At 44.6% G+C, this 14,329-nt stretch overlaps 2 protein-coding genes across 2 annotated transcripts; both read right to left on the bottom strand.

Moving 5' to 3' along the window:
- Nucleotides 1-71: 71 nt before the first annotated feature.
- On the bottom strand, nt 72-6,444 carry VHL (von Hippel-Lindau tumor suppressor). The gene is made up of 3 exons (XM_082322733.1): nt 6,215-6,444; nt 5,684-5,794; nt 72-5,247 (listed from the first exon to the last, which is right to left on the bottom strand). Exons 1-3 carry the CDS (start codon nt 6,408-6,410, stop codon nt 5,063-5,065), a joined length of 492 nt encoding a protein of 163 aa, XP_082178859.1. The 5' UTR covers nt 6,411-6,444; the 3' UTR covers nt 72-5,062.
- Nucleotides 6,445-7,694: 1,250 nt separating this feature from the next.
- Nucleotides 7,695-14,057, bottom strand: THUMPD3 (THUMP domain 3 tRNA guanosine methyltransferase). Its single transcript, XM_082322784.1, has 9 exons — nt 13,732-14,057; nt 13,183-13,260; nt 12,125-12,658; nt 10,846-10,976; nt 10,349-10,418; nt 9,848-9,963; nt 9,547-9,657; nt 9,175-9,298; nt 7,695-8,921 (listed from the first exon to the last, which is right to left on the bottom strand). The coding sequence occupies exons 1-9, from the start codon at nt 13,960-13,962 to the stop codon at nt 8,790-8,792; spliced, it is 1,527 nt and encodes a 508-aa protein (XP_082178910.1). The 5' UTR covers nt 13,963-14,057; the 3' UTR covers nt 7,695-8,789.
- Nucleotides 14,058-14,329: the final 272 nt, after the last annotated feature.

Genomic DNA, 14,329 nt, shown 5'->3' with positions numbered 1-14,329 from the left:
GGAAAAGCTGAAAAATTTATATTAATGTAGCTACAAGGTCAAAAGACAGAAAAACAACTAAACAAAAATATCCAAAGTGTATTATTATTTAAAATATCACAATTCAAAGATTGCCTTGGGACCTAACTGTTTTAGCAGTAGTACTACTTTTTCAACAGTAATAGCTGAATTTATGTTTTTTTCCCCTCTGTTTCCCTGCTTACTGTCCCTCTGACACATACCTAAATTCTCTGTCATGGGAAGATGATCAGGGCATCTCTGAAAGTCACGTAAGATGAGATTGACATTTGTGTTCCAAAGAATTGGATAAAAGCAGGAAGAAAGGACACTTCTTTCCCTTGGGTACTGGAAAAAACCTGTGAAACCTTTTGGACTATTTGCCTCATGGGAAAATGAGGGGAAAGAATGCATCTAACTGTGCGTACGGCTTCAGTTTCGCACTAAACATTGTATGTAATAAAAGATTTTACAAGGGAACTGAAATTTACTTTTTCGAACAGAGACTAGAATGATCCTATATTCCTGTTGTTTAGCCTTCACTTTCAAATAATGAGGTACTAGGCAGGACTCTCTACTGCTGCGTGCTCTCCTTGAGCCCTCGGACACTAAACGAATGACAGAATAATTGGTTATTTCTCTGGTGTTTTTCACCTTCAGCTGTGACTCGCCACCTCCTGGAGCAGCACGTTCCCACTGCACCGCACCCAGCAGCTGTGGTCAGTGGGAACTGTCAGTCTGGTCCTGACCTCTTGCTCGATTTACTGCTGCTCCCGCGACTGCCAAATGAGACAGTGCTATGACTCCGACTGAAAACTATCCACATTTTTAATGTAGTTGTCACAAGTACATGACAACTTGCACTCATTACTAATCTAGCTGAGTAACTAGTAGGAGGCTCCATTTTCCAATGTTCATGTCTTAGAGCCAGCTGGGGTTTTCTCTAGCCTTTTTTTATTCTGACCCAAAGGAGCACTCCAGAACCGAAGACATATACTTTCTTGCATATGTTGAGCATTTCTCCAGAAGTTTACCCATCTATAACATCTGGTTTTATTGTTATTTTTTTAAAAACATATTTTATCAATAGGAGTTCTTTAATGACCAAAAATTTCTCGTATAGCATTTATACACCTGCTTTAACAATTCTAATTGAACAGGCTTTTACGTCAATCACTCCCTTACATCAGTCAGTGCCTTGCACTTTGAAAAAATACTCAAGCCATAGGTTTGGCTGACGAATGAAAACCAAATGATACCAGAAATGTTATGAGCTATTGCATTCCAATGACAAACAATATGTAATCAAATTGGTTTTATGCTAGAATGCCTCTAAGTAAAAAAACTAAGATACACAGCTGGGCTGATGTTATTACTAAACTAGTCCATGGTAGGGTCTTGTGAGCATTTGATAATTTGACTCTTAAGACTAGCCCAGCTAAATGATGGTGTTATTTAACATGCTCACAATCACTGCCATGTCGGTTAAAAAGACAAGACAGAACCAGCAAGACCTGTAACAGTGCTGTCAGACTGTGACAAGAGGATCAAATGTAACGTCAGGTGTGACTCCGTGGCCTGTAAAAACAAAACCTTGTCAGCTATTTGTGTGAGATGTTTCTAAGTGCTTCTCATCTCAGAGAGGAAGTTGCTAAGTTTTTAAACCTGATGTATGGAAAAAAAAGCTATTTCGTGATTTGTCAACAGGAAAATCAACACTTAGGTGGTATGCCAGAGCCAAAATTAGCTAAGTAGTTACAGAACTCATATCGCAAGAAAATGTATCCACATTGCAAGAAAACAGCTGGGGGAGGAATGGGGGAGGCAGCTGCATGAACAGGGTTCTGCATCAGACTTTGTGTTCAGTCCCTTCCTCTCCCAGACTTCTTGCATAACTTTGGAAAACTCAATTTCATCTGCAAAATGGAAGCAGAATTTCCTTTGTTATCTTGTCTAGGGAAGTATAAGATTTCAAGCATGGATTGCCTCTTGCTATACATTAAGCAAGAGGCAATCATTATTTTAAAAATAAAGTAGTTCCTACTCTTAGTGGCTGTATAAAGAGTAGTCAGCTACTGTTGGCAGAATGAAATGATAGTATAAAGTTGTAAAGCTAGATCCAAATAATGTACTTTGGTCCTAAAAATCAGATGCTACAGTGCCTAACTTCGAGAAAGCTGCCTGGTGTGGAATCCAAAAGTCCCCGTCTGGCCTCTGTTCTGCCAGTGAGGTGTTTGCCACCTCAGGAGGGGATTGAGAGCAGCTGGCCTGCTGTGCATGGACAGCATCTGTGCTCAAACAAAATCCTACAGCTAAAGAACTGAAGCGGGGTTTGTAAAATTCCTGTCCTAGGACTCACATACCTCAAGGATTCAGGGAAATGCCACCTTCTACTTGGGATTCTGTGGGTAAATGCACACAGTCTTCCAAAGAATTAAGTAAGTTACACTTTTAAAACACAAACTGATGAGCGAAAGGTGGTAGACTGTGTAGATATGTGACAGCAGATGACAGCACACAGCTGAAGGATGGTCTCTATCCTGACAATTGTTTCTGCATTTTTATGCAATTTAAATTGAACAGTCATTGAGGAACAATCCCACGCTCCCTGCTTTGGGTGTACCCTCATCAGTCAGGCTGTCCAGGGACTGATGGATCTTTGGTTCCTTTCTACACAGTAACAAACCACCCTCAAGTCAATCTTGGAAAGAGCGGACAGAAAATGTCCCTTAGAAAAAGGGCTGAAGCACAGCAAATTAACAAAAAGCATCCACAACTAATTGGTGCCTATCAGGAGCTGCTCTTTAGCTAAGGATTTAAGTTGCCTTGGAATCCAGCAGCTATAACTAAAAGTTAAGCAAAGACAGGATACTCCTATGAGCAATGAGATCATGAGGTAGTTCTCGTACGTTTGTTTTGGGCGAGTCACAAATAGGTAAGTATGCTTTTCTGTCCGCTAACACACAGGAACACAAGGAATCTGATCCATTAGTAGTGATAAACATTGTACTAGGAAAGTAACACTCACTGGCTGTATACTGGAAGAAGTCACAGGCTAATGGAATAAATTTAAATTATTCTAATAAGCAACACAAGAGATCACAGATCCCACATAAATCAGAAATACACAGAATGTTTGTGATATGTACAGATCTGTTAAACCTAAGACCTAACACGTACTACATTGAAAGAAAAACTACGGAGCCAAGCAGGCCAGTTTTCCACACCTGGCTGCCAGTACTGCCACGTCAATCGTAATGCACAGCATCACAAGGACATCGGGAGAGAGATTCCTCTCAGGCCTCTGCAGGACCCCACCTGCAGGAGCAGAGTGCGGCACCCTCCAACCTAAGGGCTCCCTAGGAGCTGGGTGACTTACGGACGTCCACTCCCGAGGCCTGCACAGCCTCCCTTTTCTCTGAAAGAGATCTGCAAAAGGCGGTAAAAGCAGAAATTGTACTGTAGCTACATTCAGGCACAGACACTGCCTAAAGTGGGATAAGAGTTTAGTGTTAGCCACAATGCAGTCTGGCAGCAACAGGGGGCTGAACAGTTTGTAAACTCAGTCCAAAAGTATCTGTTACTGATCAGCTAGAATGCCTTCCAGGAGCACTGCAGGAATACAAGCATACAGTCACAAGCACTGTGAAATTATCTGACAGAATTAGAGTAAAAAAGTTAGCATGGATTTACATTTTTATGACAAAGATCAATTCGTACACTTCAAATACGTAAGAAAAACAAGTCTACAAAAAGGGGAAACATTTCATACTTACAGAATATGTTGATATTCTCAGTTTCACAGCTGTGCTTCTTAGAATGTGTAACTGGAAAGAAACGTATGCTGCAGAACTAACCTGCTATAACGTCTATCAGTCTGCTTCTAACACGGAACAGCACTACATCTGTTACTCGGTGGACAATTCATGCATCTGCCAAAAGCAATGCTGCTTTGAATTACGTGTGTACATTCACACAAACACACATTCTAACTGAGGTATGGGGGGAAGAGAATATAGGTAAAGAAATGTTTTCTCTGCTTATCTAGCCTCTAATAAAGCACGGATCTGTTTGTGAGCTGGATCTAGCAACTGGCCTGTAGGAGCTGATACTGTCTGTTCCTTAGGAGACACTAGCAACTCGAGTGGTCCACGCTCCCTGAAAAGGCCTCCTGCTACGACCTGAACTACTGCATCACGATGGGAAAAGGTAGGACTCAAAGCATCTACCTTCTGTGAACGCTACCTGATAGGCCTGTACAGGAAGCTGGGGAAGCAGGTGCAGAGGACAAGTGTACCAAAATGAGGATCCAGTCTATACGGCTGACTAGGTTGGATCACCTTGAGATCCACTAGGCAAGAATCCAATCATGAAGGACAAATAAGGCATTCAAGGTATGATCTGTGTAAAACTGTGTCAGCCTCAGAGTGGATATGACATGGGTTTATAAATGCAAAGGTAAGAGGCAGAAAAAACCCCAAGCATTTACACGTCATCTTTCCACCAACATAACGTTCCAGGTCAGGTCCTCAGAAGGTGCTGATGGAAACCCTTGCATACACAAATACTGCCCACGCTTTGTGATTCACAGGCAAATCTAGGCTAAGTGTGAGAGGGTGAAATTCCATCAAAAACAAATTATTCAAGCCACGGTGTTGGTCTGCCACTCATTAGAGTCTAGATTAAGTTAATCCTTGGTGTAATCTACTTTCTAATACAATCAAAGTTAATCTGTACGCATATTCTCCAAATAGATGACCTGATCTTATGTCCCTATGCAGTGTTCTGAGATAGTCCAAATAAAACTTCTGAGCTTCATCCACACAAGGCCTCTAGAGTCATCGGTTTGCAATATGCATAATGAAGAACAGAACTGAACCATCAGGAAGCCGGCGTGCTTCTATGTGCAGTTTAGTCTTTTGGATCTGACTTACCATCATCAATTTAACCGAGTTTTGCTTCAGAACTTAAAATACAGACATTAGTTCTTGGCATGTTTCGCGGTGGCTATCCCTGCTTAAGCTCAGTGGTTTGCTATTTAAAGAGTCTGGAGTGAGTAATCATGTTATTCCAGAATTCCGTTCCTCAACGTTTCACTTCTCTCCAGAGAAAGCCGCTGAAGATCCTTCCTAATATCAGGATGATCTTCCAGCTCTTCATATAACGATCGAACAATGTCCAGTTTCCTGTAGTCCACTGGTTTGACCAGACTGCGAACAACCTGGAGACATCTCTCTTTCAGGGTGAACACTGAGGTTAAAAACAAAGACACAGACACAACCTCGTTACAAGGGCTCTCATTAGCCGCTGCCTCAAACACAGACAGTGCTTCTCCAAGCACGTCAACAGAGAACATAACACGTAGCGGTGTTATTCACAACACACTAAGTTCACTGGAAAGAGAGGAAAAGAACTTGTTGTTTCCTGTCATGAGGCAACCTACGAAGCTCATCAGGGACATCTATAAATGAGAGGTCTGTCAATAGCTCTAATCAATACAGTGCAATGACACAGCTCTATCTAGAAACCCTCACGATCTCTTCCTATTTTTGAGGTAGATTTCATTATTTGAGTGCTTGATTTCTCACTAGATCCTTACACTGAAGTCCAAGTGTAAGGAAGTCCACTGAAGAGACCAAGTACCAAATTCATCGGTTTCCATGGCATACGCAGTCCTGCTGTTTACCTGGCAGCGTGATGTCTGCTTTAGTCACGTTGGGAGCCGCTATGAACAGCTCCTGCTGGTTGACAAGGAGTCCGTCGTTCGTCCCCGCGTCCCGGAACAGCCAGAGGTGACCTGGGAGAGAACAAGGTGGAACCGCAGCCGTTATGGTGCTTTTTAACGAGCAGTTTTGAGGGGCAACCCGTCAGGAACCGATCTGCTCCACAAATGAGCTCCCGTTTAGAGGCCACCGCCGGAGCCCTGGTAGCCTGCACGACTGGTGGATGCCACCGAAGAGGGGGACGGAGAGGAAAGGAAGGCTGTGCGGTCCCCCGGCCCCTGGAGCCGATACGGCCGGTCACGGAGAGCAGGCTTCTGCCTGCCGGAGAGCCTCCCGCGGCCGGCCGGGGCTGCCGTGCCCTGAGCCGGAAGGCCGGCCTCTCATCCCTGCACCCGCGGGGAAGGCCCGCCGCCGCCGCCAGCTCAGCCCACCGGTGCCCGCCAGAAGGCAGGCCGCAGACCCCCCGCTCCCCCAGCCCGGTCAGCCGCACCCACCCCGGTAGCTGTGCATGATCCGCCCGGTGCGCGGCTGCAGGACCGGGTAGCAACGCGGCCTCCCCTCGAAATCCACCCAGATGGGGAGAACGGAACGGGGGCTACGGTTGTTGAAGACGACCTCGGAGAGCTCACGCGTGTTAACGGAGCGCAGGCAGGGCCCGCCGCCCTCAGGCCCCGGTCCCGGCGGCGACATCACCGCGCCCGCTCCCCGCCACGGCGGCTCGGCGACGCGCATGCGCGAGGGGGCGGTCGCCCCCTCGCGCATGCGCGTCGCCGAGCCGCCGTGGCGGGGAGCGGATCAGTCAAGCGGCGGGATCCTTTCCTCATTCCGGTGCCGTCCCGCCAGCAGCCCCTGAGGGAGGAGCGGGTCAACCGGTAGGGAATGACACAAGAGAAGCCATTTCCCCCCCCCCAGAACCTGTCCGGGGGGCCTGGGTGCCGGCCCTCGTTCGAAAGAAGTCACTTCCCGCGCTTTCCTCCCATGAGGGGAAAACGGTAAATCCACACCGTGAAGGAGGGCGTGTTCCAGATACGGTACCGTAAGACCGTGGTGCAGCCTTGTGGGATTACACAGCGTATATAAACAAGGAAGCTGATCGCCTTCACTGGAAAAAAGCTTAAAAAAACTTGAAAAACTTAAAAATTCCTCAGGGTCTGGTGCCTATCTTCCATAAAAACAGAAGTGCAATCTTTAAGAGAAACTGCTTTAAATTGTACAACTCGGAGCGCAGACTGACGTTTCTAAGAGAGCAGAGATATACATACATCACTGTACATCATCCTGTTCCTGCATTCTTTAATGATTTCAAACTTACTGTTTCCTATGAAATACGACACAGTCATTTTAGTGTGACAAGTATTGAAAATCAAATATAAATTCTCTGCAGCGGTCAATAATCTTAGTTCCCATCTCCTGATGTTAGTTAAAGCCTAGTTTGCTAAGTCACGTCAATTTGATTTAAATCTATTTAATGTTAGCTGTGGTTTGAAAAACCAAAGCACGACCTTATCCCCTTTCTGGCCGAAAGGGATGACTGGCATTTTACTAATCTCATTCTGATCTTTAACTCAAGGGGGAAAAAAAAGAAAGAAAGAGAAAGAGAAAGAAAAAAAAAAAAAAGAGCTTCAAAATGCACACTCTTAAGTTCTTAAAATGTTACTGTGCTTGGCTTTCCTTTAAAAAAAAAAACAAAAAAAAACCTCAACAGTAACAAACCACCAAGGTGTTAATGCATTTTAAGAATGTAACATATCCAGGTTAAGTTGTAGAGATCACTACAGCAGGAGTATTTAGATAGCCACCTCATGCAACGACTGTGTACATCACCTTGACGCTCTCATATAAACCATTGCAGTGTCGGAAAAAATTAAATGGACGCTGTTGGCACTATTTTATCCAGAAAGACAACTGTGTAGTAAATAAAGAGCTGCATTATCCTTTGCTGGACACAGACCAGAAAAAGAACGCAATTAAGACTTGTCTCCTATGCAAAACTTCTAAAACTTTAATACTTGTTAATTCACCTCTAAACACTTATATACTTTGCATGAATACACTTCAATGAAAATGGCAAACTGGTAACTAGTGTCTTCAGCCTCTGATGAGCAAAGAGTAAGAGGCTTGAGAAATCACAGTACATTTACAGACGAAAAAATATTTGCAACTTCAAGTTATTGAACAGGTAATATATTTTTGTAAGTATTGCGGCATAACTACAGTAGTTCAATCACCTAATGAATTTAAACATATTGCCACCTTGATGTGTCTACAGTAGACACTGAAAACGTGAACTTTTTAATATAATTGCTTGAACTATCTCTGTTCTCAAATTGTAACTACAGACAGTTTGCTAAGGCTGTGTGTGTTACCTCCCTCACCCACGGCAGTGGTACATTAAAATATGGATTAGATATTTACTAATAATTAGCACTAAGTTGAGGTAACAGGTACAAAAATGGTAGCATCAGCATACTGTTTACTAATTGGCATTTGCTTATCAGACCATAAAGAAACAGATACTGGTTTATTATCTTAGTTTACATTTGGGCAATGGTATAAATTAAAAAACTGCAATTTGGAAAAATCCTACGTTAAAGAGATACTACCTCTAAACCCTTCAAGATAACAGTCTTTAGTAGTCCTGTTAGTCATTTTAAGACACGAATACAATTTCTACAGTTTGGGAAATAAATTAACTGTTACCACCAAAGCTGCCTCAACATGTTTTCTACTATAAGGAGAGAAATAAACATTTAACTGAAAAATACAATGGACATGGTAGAGAAGACTCAGGCAAAGGAAAGCATTACTAATTCCACTACTGAATTTCAGTTTGGGTGGCCAGGAGGAAAGAGGTGGTTTAAATAACAAGGTTTCAGAACACATAGTACAACTGGTAGCTCTTGAGTTGATCCCTGGTTTAATATTCATGTTACACAATTTCTACACAGGTTGTTTGGTGGCTTTTTTTTTTTTTCTTAGGAACTGACAGACTTGTGCTCTCAGGTGGCTGCTTTACCAGACTGCTATTTGACAAATTCTGGAGGTGCCTCTTGTCTTCTTCCATGCAGGTTACCAGAACGATCTTTTTTCTTCTGCTCTTTCCCAGGTGCGTCTCAGAAGATACACTGCAGCATGAAGTCCCCCTACGTTCACCCATACAGTCTGACCTTTGCGCCAGATGTGTCCCATTCGTGACAAGGCCTACAATCCAAAAAAACAGCCAAAGAGTGGTGGCGGCTTCAAGATAAGATAATAAGGGTAAATTTGCTTTAGAAATTACTTTTGATTATTCTGATGGCAATGTCAAATGGTTCTTCAGGTCCAAAACTGCATTTAAATGTTACTAATTATTGCTCTAAAAATAGATCATTGTCTGAAATGAAGTCAGCTTACAATTTTTTACTCAATATATTTTCAAGCATAAATAGATTTGACTTTCTCTCACAGAACATACCTTGGCAAAGCATTTCTTGTCCTGCGTAAGCAGCACAGCCCTGCCCGTCCCCGGTGTGCAGATCCGGCCCATCTCCATAAGGCAGGCCGGATAGAGATCCCAGTTCTTCTTCTTCGACCCTATCCTGCAAAATAAATTAAGATCCCCTCTGTGATCACCGGAAAATAGTTCACTGTTGTTGGTCTTTCAGACATGGATTAGCTCAGTCAGGACCACATTTACTATTAATTTCAACCTGCATTTTTAATATAGAGTACATCAATACTTCTTAATTAGGCCCTGTTAAGTAACTAGAGAGAACCCTAACCCTGGGCAGGCAAGCACATGCAGTAGCAGCAGTTAAGCGCAGTAACTTTACCAGCGATACCTCACCTCTTTCCAAATGGCATGTCTGTCACGATAATGTCCACAGAACCAGTCCGCAAAGGGAGGTTGCAAATATCCCACTGAATGATGTCTAAGGGTATGCCCAGGGAAGTACTGCTGCAAGTGCAAAGACGTTTATCTCAGACATGGTTTACTGAGAACATTCTTAAATTGAGGAGGTCTATAACGTTAGCAAAAGAATAAATAGGAAAACATGAACAAGGTAGATAGTCAAATGCATCAATGCAAAACGGATTTCTTTACATACAATACTACAGCAAAAGACAATCACTTGTACTCTTCTCACCTTTCCTTATTCTCATTTTTCTTTAGTAAAGAACAGATGTTGTTTGCTGCTCTCTTTACAGCTTGTGGGTTGTTATCACCAGCAATATGGTAGCAGCTAGGCCATTCTGTAGCTCCCTGGGGGGAAACATTGATAATAAGCAACATTAACATCAACACTGCTTAGTTTAAAACAAAACAAACAGAAGAATTACTGAGATGTGACAGAATACGACAAAGCAACTGGAAGTGGATGTCAATGATTTTAAAATTCTGTATCAGATATCTGTTATAAGTATTATGCACCTTAAAAGCTCAAAATACTTTTGGATTTAGTTTCTTCCTGCTACAGCTTTGGGAAGGAAAACGAGGTGTTTTACAAAAAGTGTATTTGAACCTGTTTAAAAGTTGGTGAGATACTTTTGGAGTTTGCTCTTCAGTTACTACTAAGAAAACGTACACGTATTATTCAGTTGCAGATACTGTCAGGTTTTATTAAGTTAAAAAATAAAGGAAGAATCACCTCTATTGGTATCGCACCTGTACCACACATGGGATCAACTATGATATCTGTTGGCTGTGGATCACAAAGTCTGAGGAACAGAAAAAAAAGATATGGTGAGAAAAGTCTTAAAAACGTGAGTTTCTGTAAGGAAGGAAAACTGAACTATTTTAATCACACTATTCTGCCCTTCTAACAAAAAAACTTGTATGTGATTATTTTTTCCATTTGTTAATTAGCATTTTATAAGCAGCAAGACAGTGCAATACTTTCAAGAATGTGATACGGTGTTTTGGGAAGTGGCAAATTTCACAGCAAACATTTACTTAGCTGGAAAACATCCACTGATAATTACAAAGCACGCTGTTTCAGCAAGTATGCTTTTTTCCTTTTTCCTTTTTTTTTAGAATTAACAGAAACTGCTTTTGAGGAAGCAGTGGGGGGGATAAAGGATCTAATTTCTGAAACAAAATGACTTGTTAACTGAGAATGATATAATACTATGCAACCGCACTGACCTAAGCATGCCATAAGCGAGAGTTGAACGAAGAGTTGTGGGTCCAAAATGTGTAATATTTCTTCTGTGGAGACTCTCTTCAGTTAATGCAATACCCACAACTACTTCATTATTGTGAATATTCAGGAGAACCTAAAGAAAAAAACTTGAACTAAATTTCAGGAGTAACAGAAGTTTTCCATAGTATGCCTGTTAAATATTTATGAGAATCTTAGATGGTAATTTAAAAAACAGGAACTATGTATAAAAGAGCATTCTTGGAAGAAAAGCAATGCACCATTTTAATGGCAACAATGGACAAAATTCAGGAGAGCATTCACACAGAACAAGAACGAGCATTTTCTCATTCACACAGAATCTTTTACACAAGACTTCAAAAAGTGCTATAACCATTATGCTGACTTTTAAAAAGTTTTGTTTTATAAGTATGGAGGAGAAGTCGGGTAAGTCCTGCAAGTCACAGTGAAGTGTTTGCAAAGCAGCAATAAAAATCATATTCCTGGTCCCCTCCACCATATTAATTTGGAAGGTGAAAATATTGTTATAGAACAGTGGGCCAGCCCTTAACAGACTTGCCAGAAAAACTTAGTTTCTCTGCCCCTCAAAAATGGTGGTCGTGCACCACTGATGGATCGTGTCTGTTGGTCCTCCTTTCCAAATCCCTGCTTTCCCTATGATAAGGAATAAACACTGGACAGTTAATGTTAACCCCTTCTGTCCCCTTCACCCATAAAACTGCAGCTTCTAGACAGAATATCTTCTGTTGACTTACACCGATATAAAACAATGAATTAGAGAGAGATTTAATGGGGTAAAAATAAAGCAGAAGGTGCCTACATTATATTTAAATATGAATGAGACCAAGCGCTATAGGAGGAGGTAATACTCGGGACCAGAGCTTTTGCTGTGGTTGAGGGAGAGTGGAAAGCTTTGGAGCACCCGCTCAGCTGCACGGGGTGCAGTGATGTTAACCTGAGGAGAAGACGACAGCGTTTGCAGAGCAAAAGAGGGACCCGAGGAAGAGGAGAGGTGCCCACCCTGGGCCACAGGAGAGATCATTCTTACGGACAGCCACAGCACGAGCGAGTGGTGGGATCTGAGGACGCACGTAACGTGCCAATGAAGCGAATGCTTCTGAGGAGGCCGTGATTTCAGCGTTACCACTTTTTAGTTCCAGAGTCATCTTTTGAAGGCATTTGGGAGATCTCTAAGCATCAGAATTAAAGAACTAAGAATTTTTACAATAGAAATGCAGGTATTTCCAAGGCACGACACCATACCTCTACATCAAAGTTAGTCATGTCAGCTTTCCACTGGAAGTGCTCCTGCACAGCTCCACCGAAGTCCCTTGCAGCCTCATTTGACGTGAAACTGTGCTTGTCTCCTGCTCTATTGCACGTAACACGGAACTTCAGCACCTTCGCCTCTCCTTCGCTTGTCTTACCGTCACCAGCCTTGGTCTCACTCCCAGAAGCCGCCTGCGATTCGTCTTTACCATCTGATTGCTCATTATCATCCTCCTCCTCCCCATTTCGGGATGCCACTCCTTGTGTCTTGTCTGTATCCTGGCTGCTAGCGGGTTCTCCCCCTGCAGCGTCTTGGGCACAGTCCTCCTCTTTACCAGCATCTTTTTGATCTACTCCTTCCTCTTCTCCATCGTCATTCAGCTTCTCTTTGCTTGCAGTACTCTGCAGATTATGTTTTTTGCGTTTTGTCTTTTTCTTTTTCAAGCTGTTGTTCAGCTCCCAAACTTTCAATGGATTGGTCCAAGGCAGTGTTTTAACCAAATCTTCCAAATCCTTTAGAGCGTCTTCCTTTAAAAGACAAAAAAAGTTATACTTTGAAGTCATTCCATCCCTTTAAAAGCTGTCCTTTTTCTAAGTCTCTCAAATTAGTTTCCTAAACATGTCACCCACTACACATTTAAGCAAAGCTTACAGCTTTTTCTGCTATTTTTGCCATAACTAAACTGAACTGCACTTAAAGACACAGGACTCACAGCATTTCATCATTTATCTTGTCAAATGAACAGCTAACACTAAATTAAGTGACTGAAGTGATACTTTACTGCCCTGCGTCTAAGCGTGACCTACAAGCGTGGTATCAGCTCTCATCCCAGATTTTGCCCACGCAACCCATTTAACTGAAGAAATGATGTTAGACAACACGACTGCACTTCCATTTTACTAGCCAGCCCAGAGGAACTGCGATAGTATCACAAATAAAAGAAAAAAACCCCAACTTGCTCATGAAACAGAATACTTTTCTGAAACTAGTCTTAAATGAAAACAACCCACTCCAAAACCCAGAACCGATTGAAAAATGAGGAGTAACTCACCTTGTTTTCTTTAAATTGATAGTCTTTGAACTCCTGAACAACAACAAATAAATTATCCACTGACCTTAGGCGATGGACCTAGGAGAGATGAGAAAGTGGGGTGGCACGTTACTGACCGCGGGTGCCCAGGGGACTGTGTTTATTGTAACTGGCGTTTTGCCATCTTACAGGTAGATGTAAGAGACCACATTTTTCCGCTTTTGTTTACACGGGGGTGACCAACTGATGCGCAAAGCCAGAAGGAAGACTGCTTTGCACTGATTTAAGCTCCCCATCTTTGCCTCCACCCACCCTTGCAAAACCAAAACAAACCGCGATATCGCTTTTGAAACCAAGCCTCCCAAAGCAGAATTTCCAAGTGTTTTTCACAACGAACGCCTTTCAAACGAGAGCATTTCGCTCACGGCGGGCCGGGCTCCTCGCCTTCGCATTAAAACCACCGCTCGTCCGGTCACAGCCGTAGCTGCGAGGGCCGCGGCGGGGGCCGGCGGGCGGCCGGGGGCCGGGGCACCGGCGGGGGCGGGGAGCGGGGCGGGCGGCCCGACGGACCTGCGGCAGGCCCCGGGCCGGGACCTCGAAGTAGATCTTCCCCCGGTCCCTGCTGATCCTGGAGACCGAGCCCAGCTTCTCCTGCACCTCCTCGGCCGCCGTCAGCTCGAACCCGGTGGGCACGGTGGCGCCGATAACGGCCGCCATCTCCGCGCCCTCCTCGGCCGGGGCCGGGCACTGACCCGCCGCCGTGCCCTCCCCCGCGCCGCCGGCCGCCTCCGCTTCCGCCATGCCCCGCCGCCGGACGGTGACCGCCGGACCGGGCCGGGCCAGGCCGGGTCCTCCCGCCGCACAACGGGCACCGGCACACACAGCACACACGGTACCACACAGCACCACCACCACGCCGCCGCCGCCGCCGCCCGCCCCTTCCGCTTCCGGGCCAGGCGTCGCGCCCGCGCCCGCGCCCTGGCGGCAGAGCGACAGCGCCCCCTGCTGCTCGAGGGCCGGGTCCTCCGCGGCCCCGCCGCTCGCTCCGGGCGGGAGGCGGCGCCCCGGCCCCGCGCCGCCAGCGGGGGGGCTCGGCCCCGGCCGGGTAGGGGCGACCTGCGGGGGTGCGGAGGGGCCGCTGGCCGTGGCCCCTCCGCCAGCCGCTTCT

Source organism: Platalea leucorodia, assembly GCF_965183815.1.
Source record: "Platalea leucorodia genome assembly, chromosome: 9".
Classification (NCBI taxonomy): Eukaryota; Metazoa; Chordata; class Aves; order Pelecaniformes; family Threskiornithidae; genus Platalea; species Platalea leucorodia.
This window is presented reverse-complemented; position numbering and strand designations above follow the sequence as displayed.

Excerpts from the sequence above, each read along its gene's own strand:
- VHL (XM_082322733.1), bottom strand. The coding sequence starts at position 6,410 with ATGTCGCCGCCGGGACCGGGGCCTGAGGGCGGCGGGCCCTGCCTGCGC. Across the intron at positions 5,795-6,214 it reads GATCATGCACAGCTACCGGG|GTCACCTCTGGCTGTTCCGG; the intron begins GTGGGTGCGGCT and ends GTTCTCTCCCAG. Across the intron at positions 5,248-5,683 it reads AGCAGACATCACGCTGCCAG|TGTTCACCCTGAAAGAGAGA; the intron begins GTAAACAGCAGG and ends TTTTAACCTCAG.
- THUMPD3 (XM_082322784.1), bottom strand. The coding sequence starts at position 13,962 with ATGGCGGAAGCGGAGGCGGCCGGCGGCGCGGGGGAGGGCACGGCGGCG. Across the intron at positions 13,261-13,731 it reads CGGCCCGGGGCCTGCCGCAG|GTCCATCGCCTAAGGTCAGT; the intron begins GTCCGTCGGGCC and ends CATCTCTCCTAG. Across the intron at positions 9,299-9,546 it reads GACATGCCATTTGGAAAGAG|GATAGGGTCGAAGAAGAAGA; the intron begins GTGAGGTATCGC and ends TTTATTTTGCAG.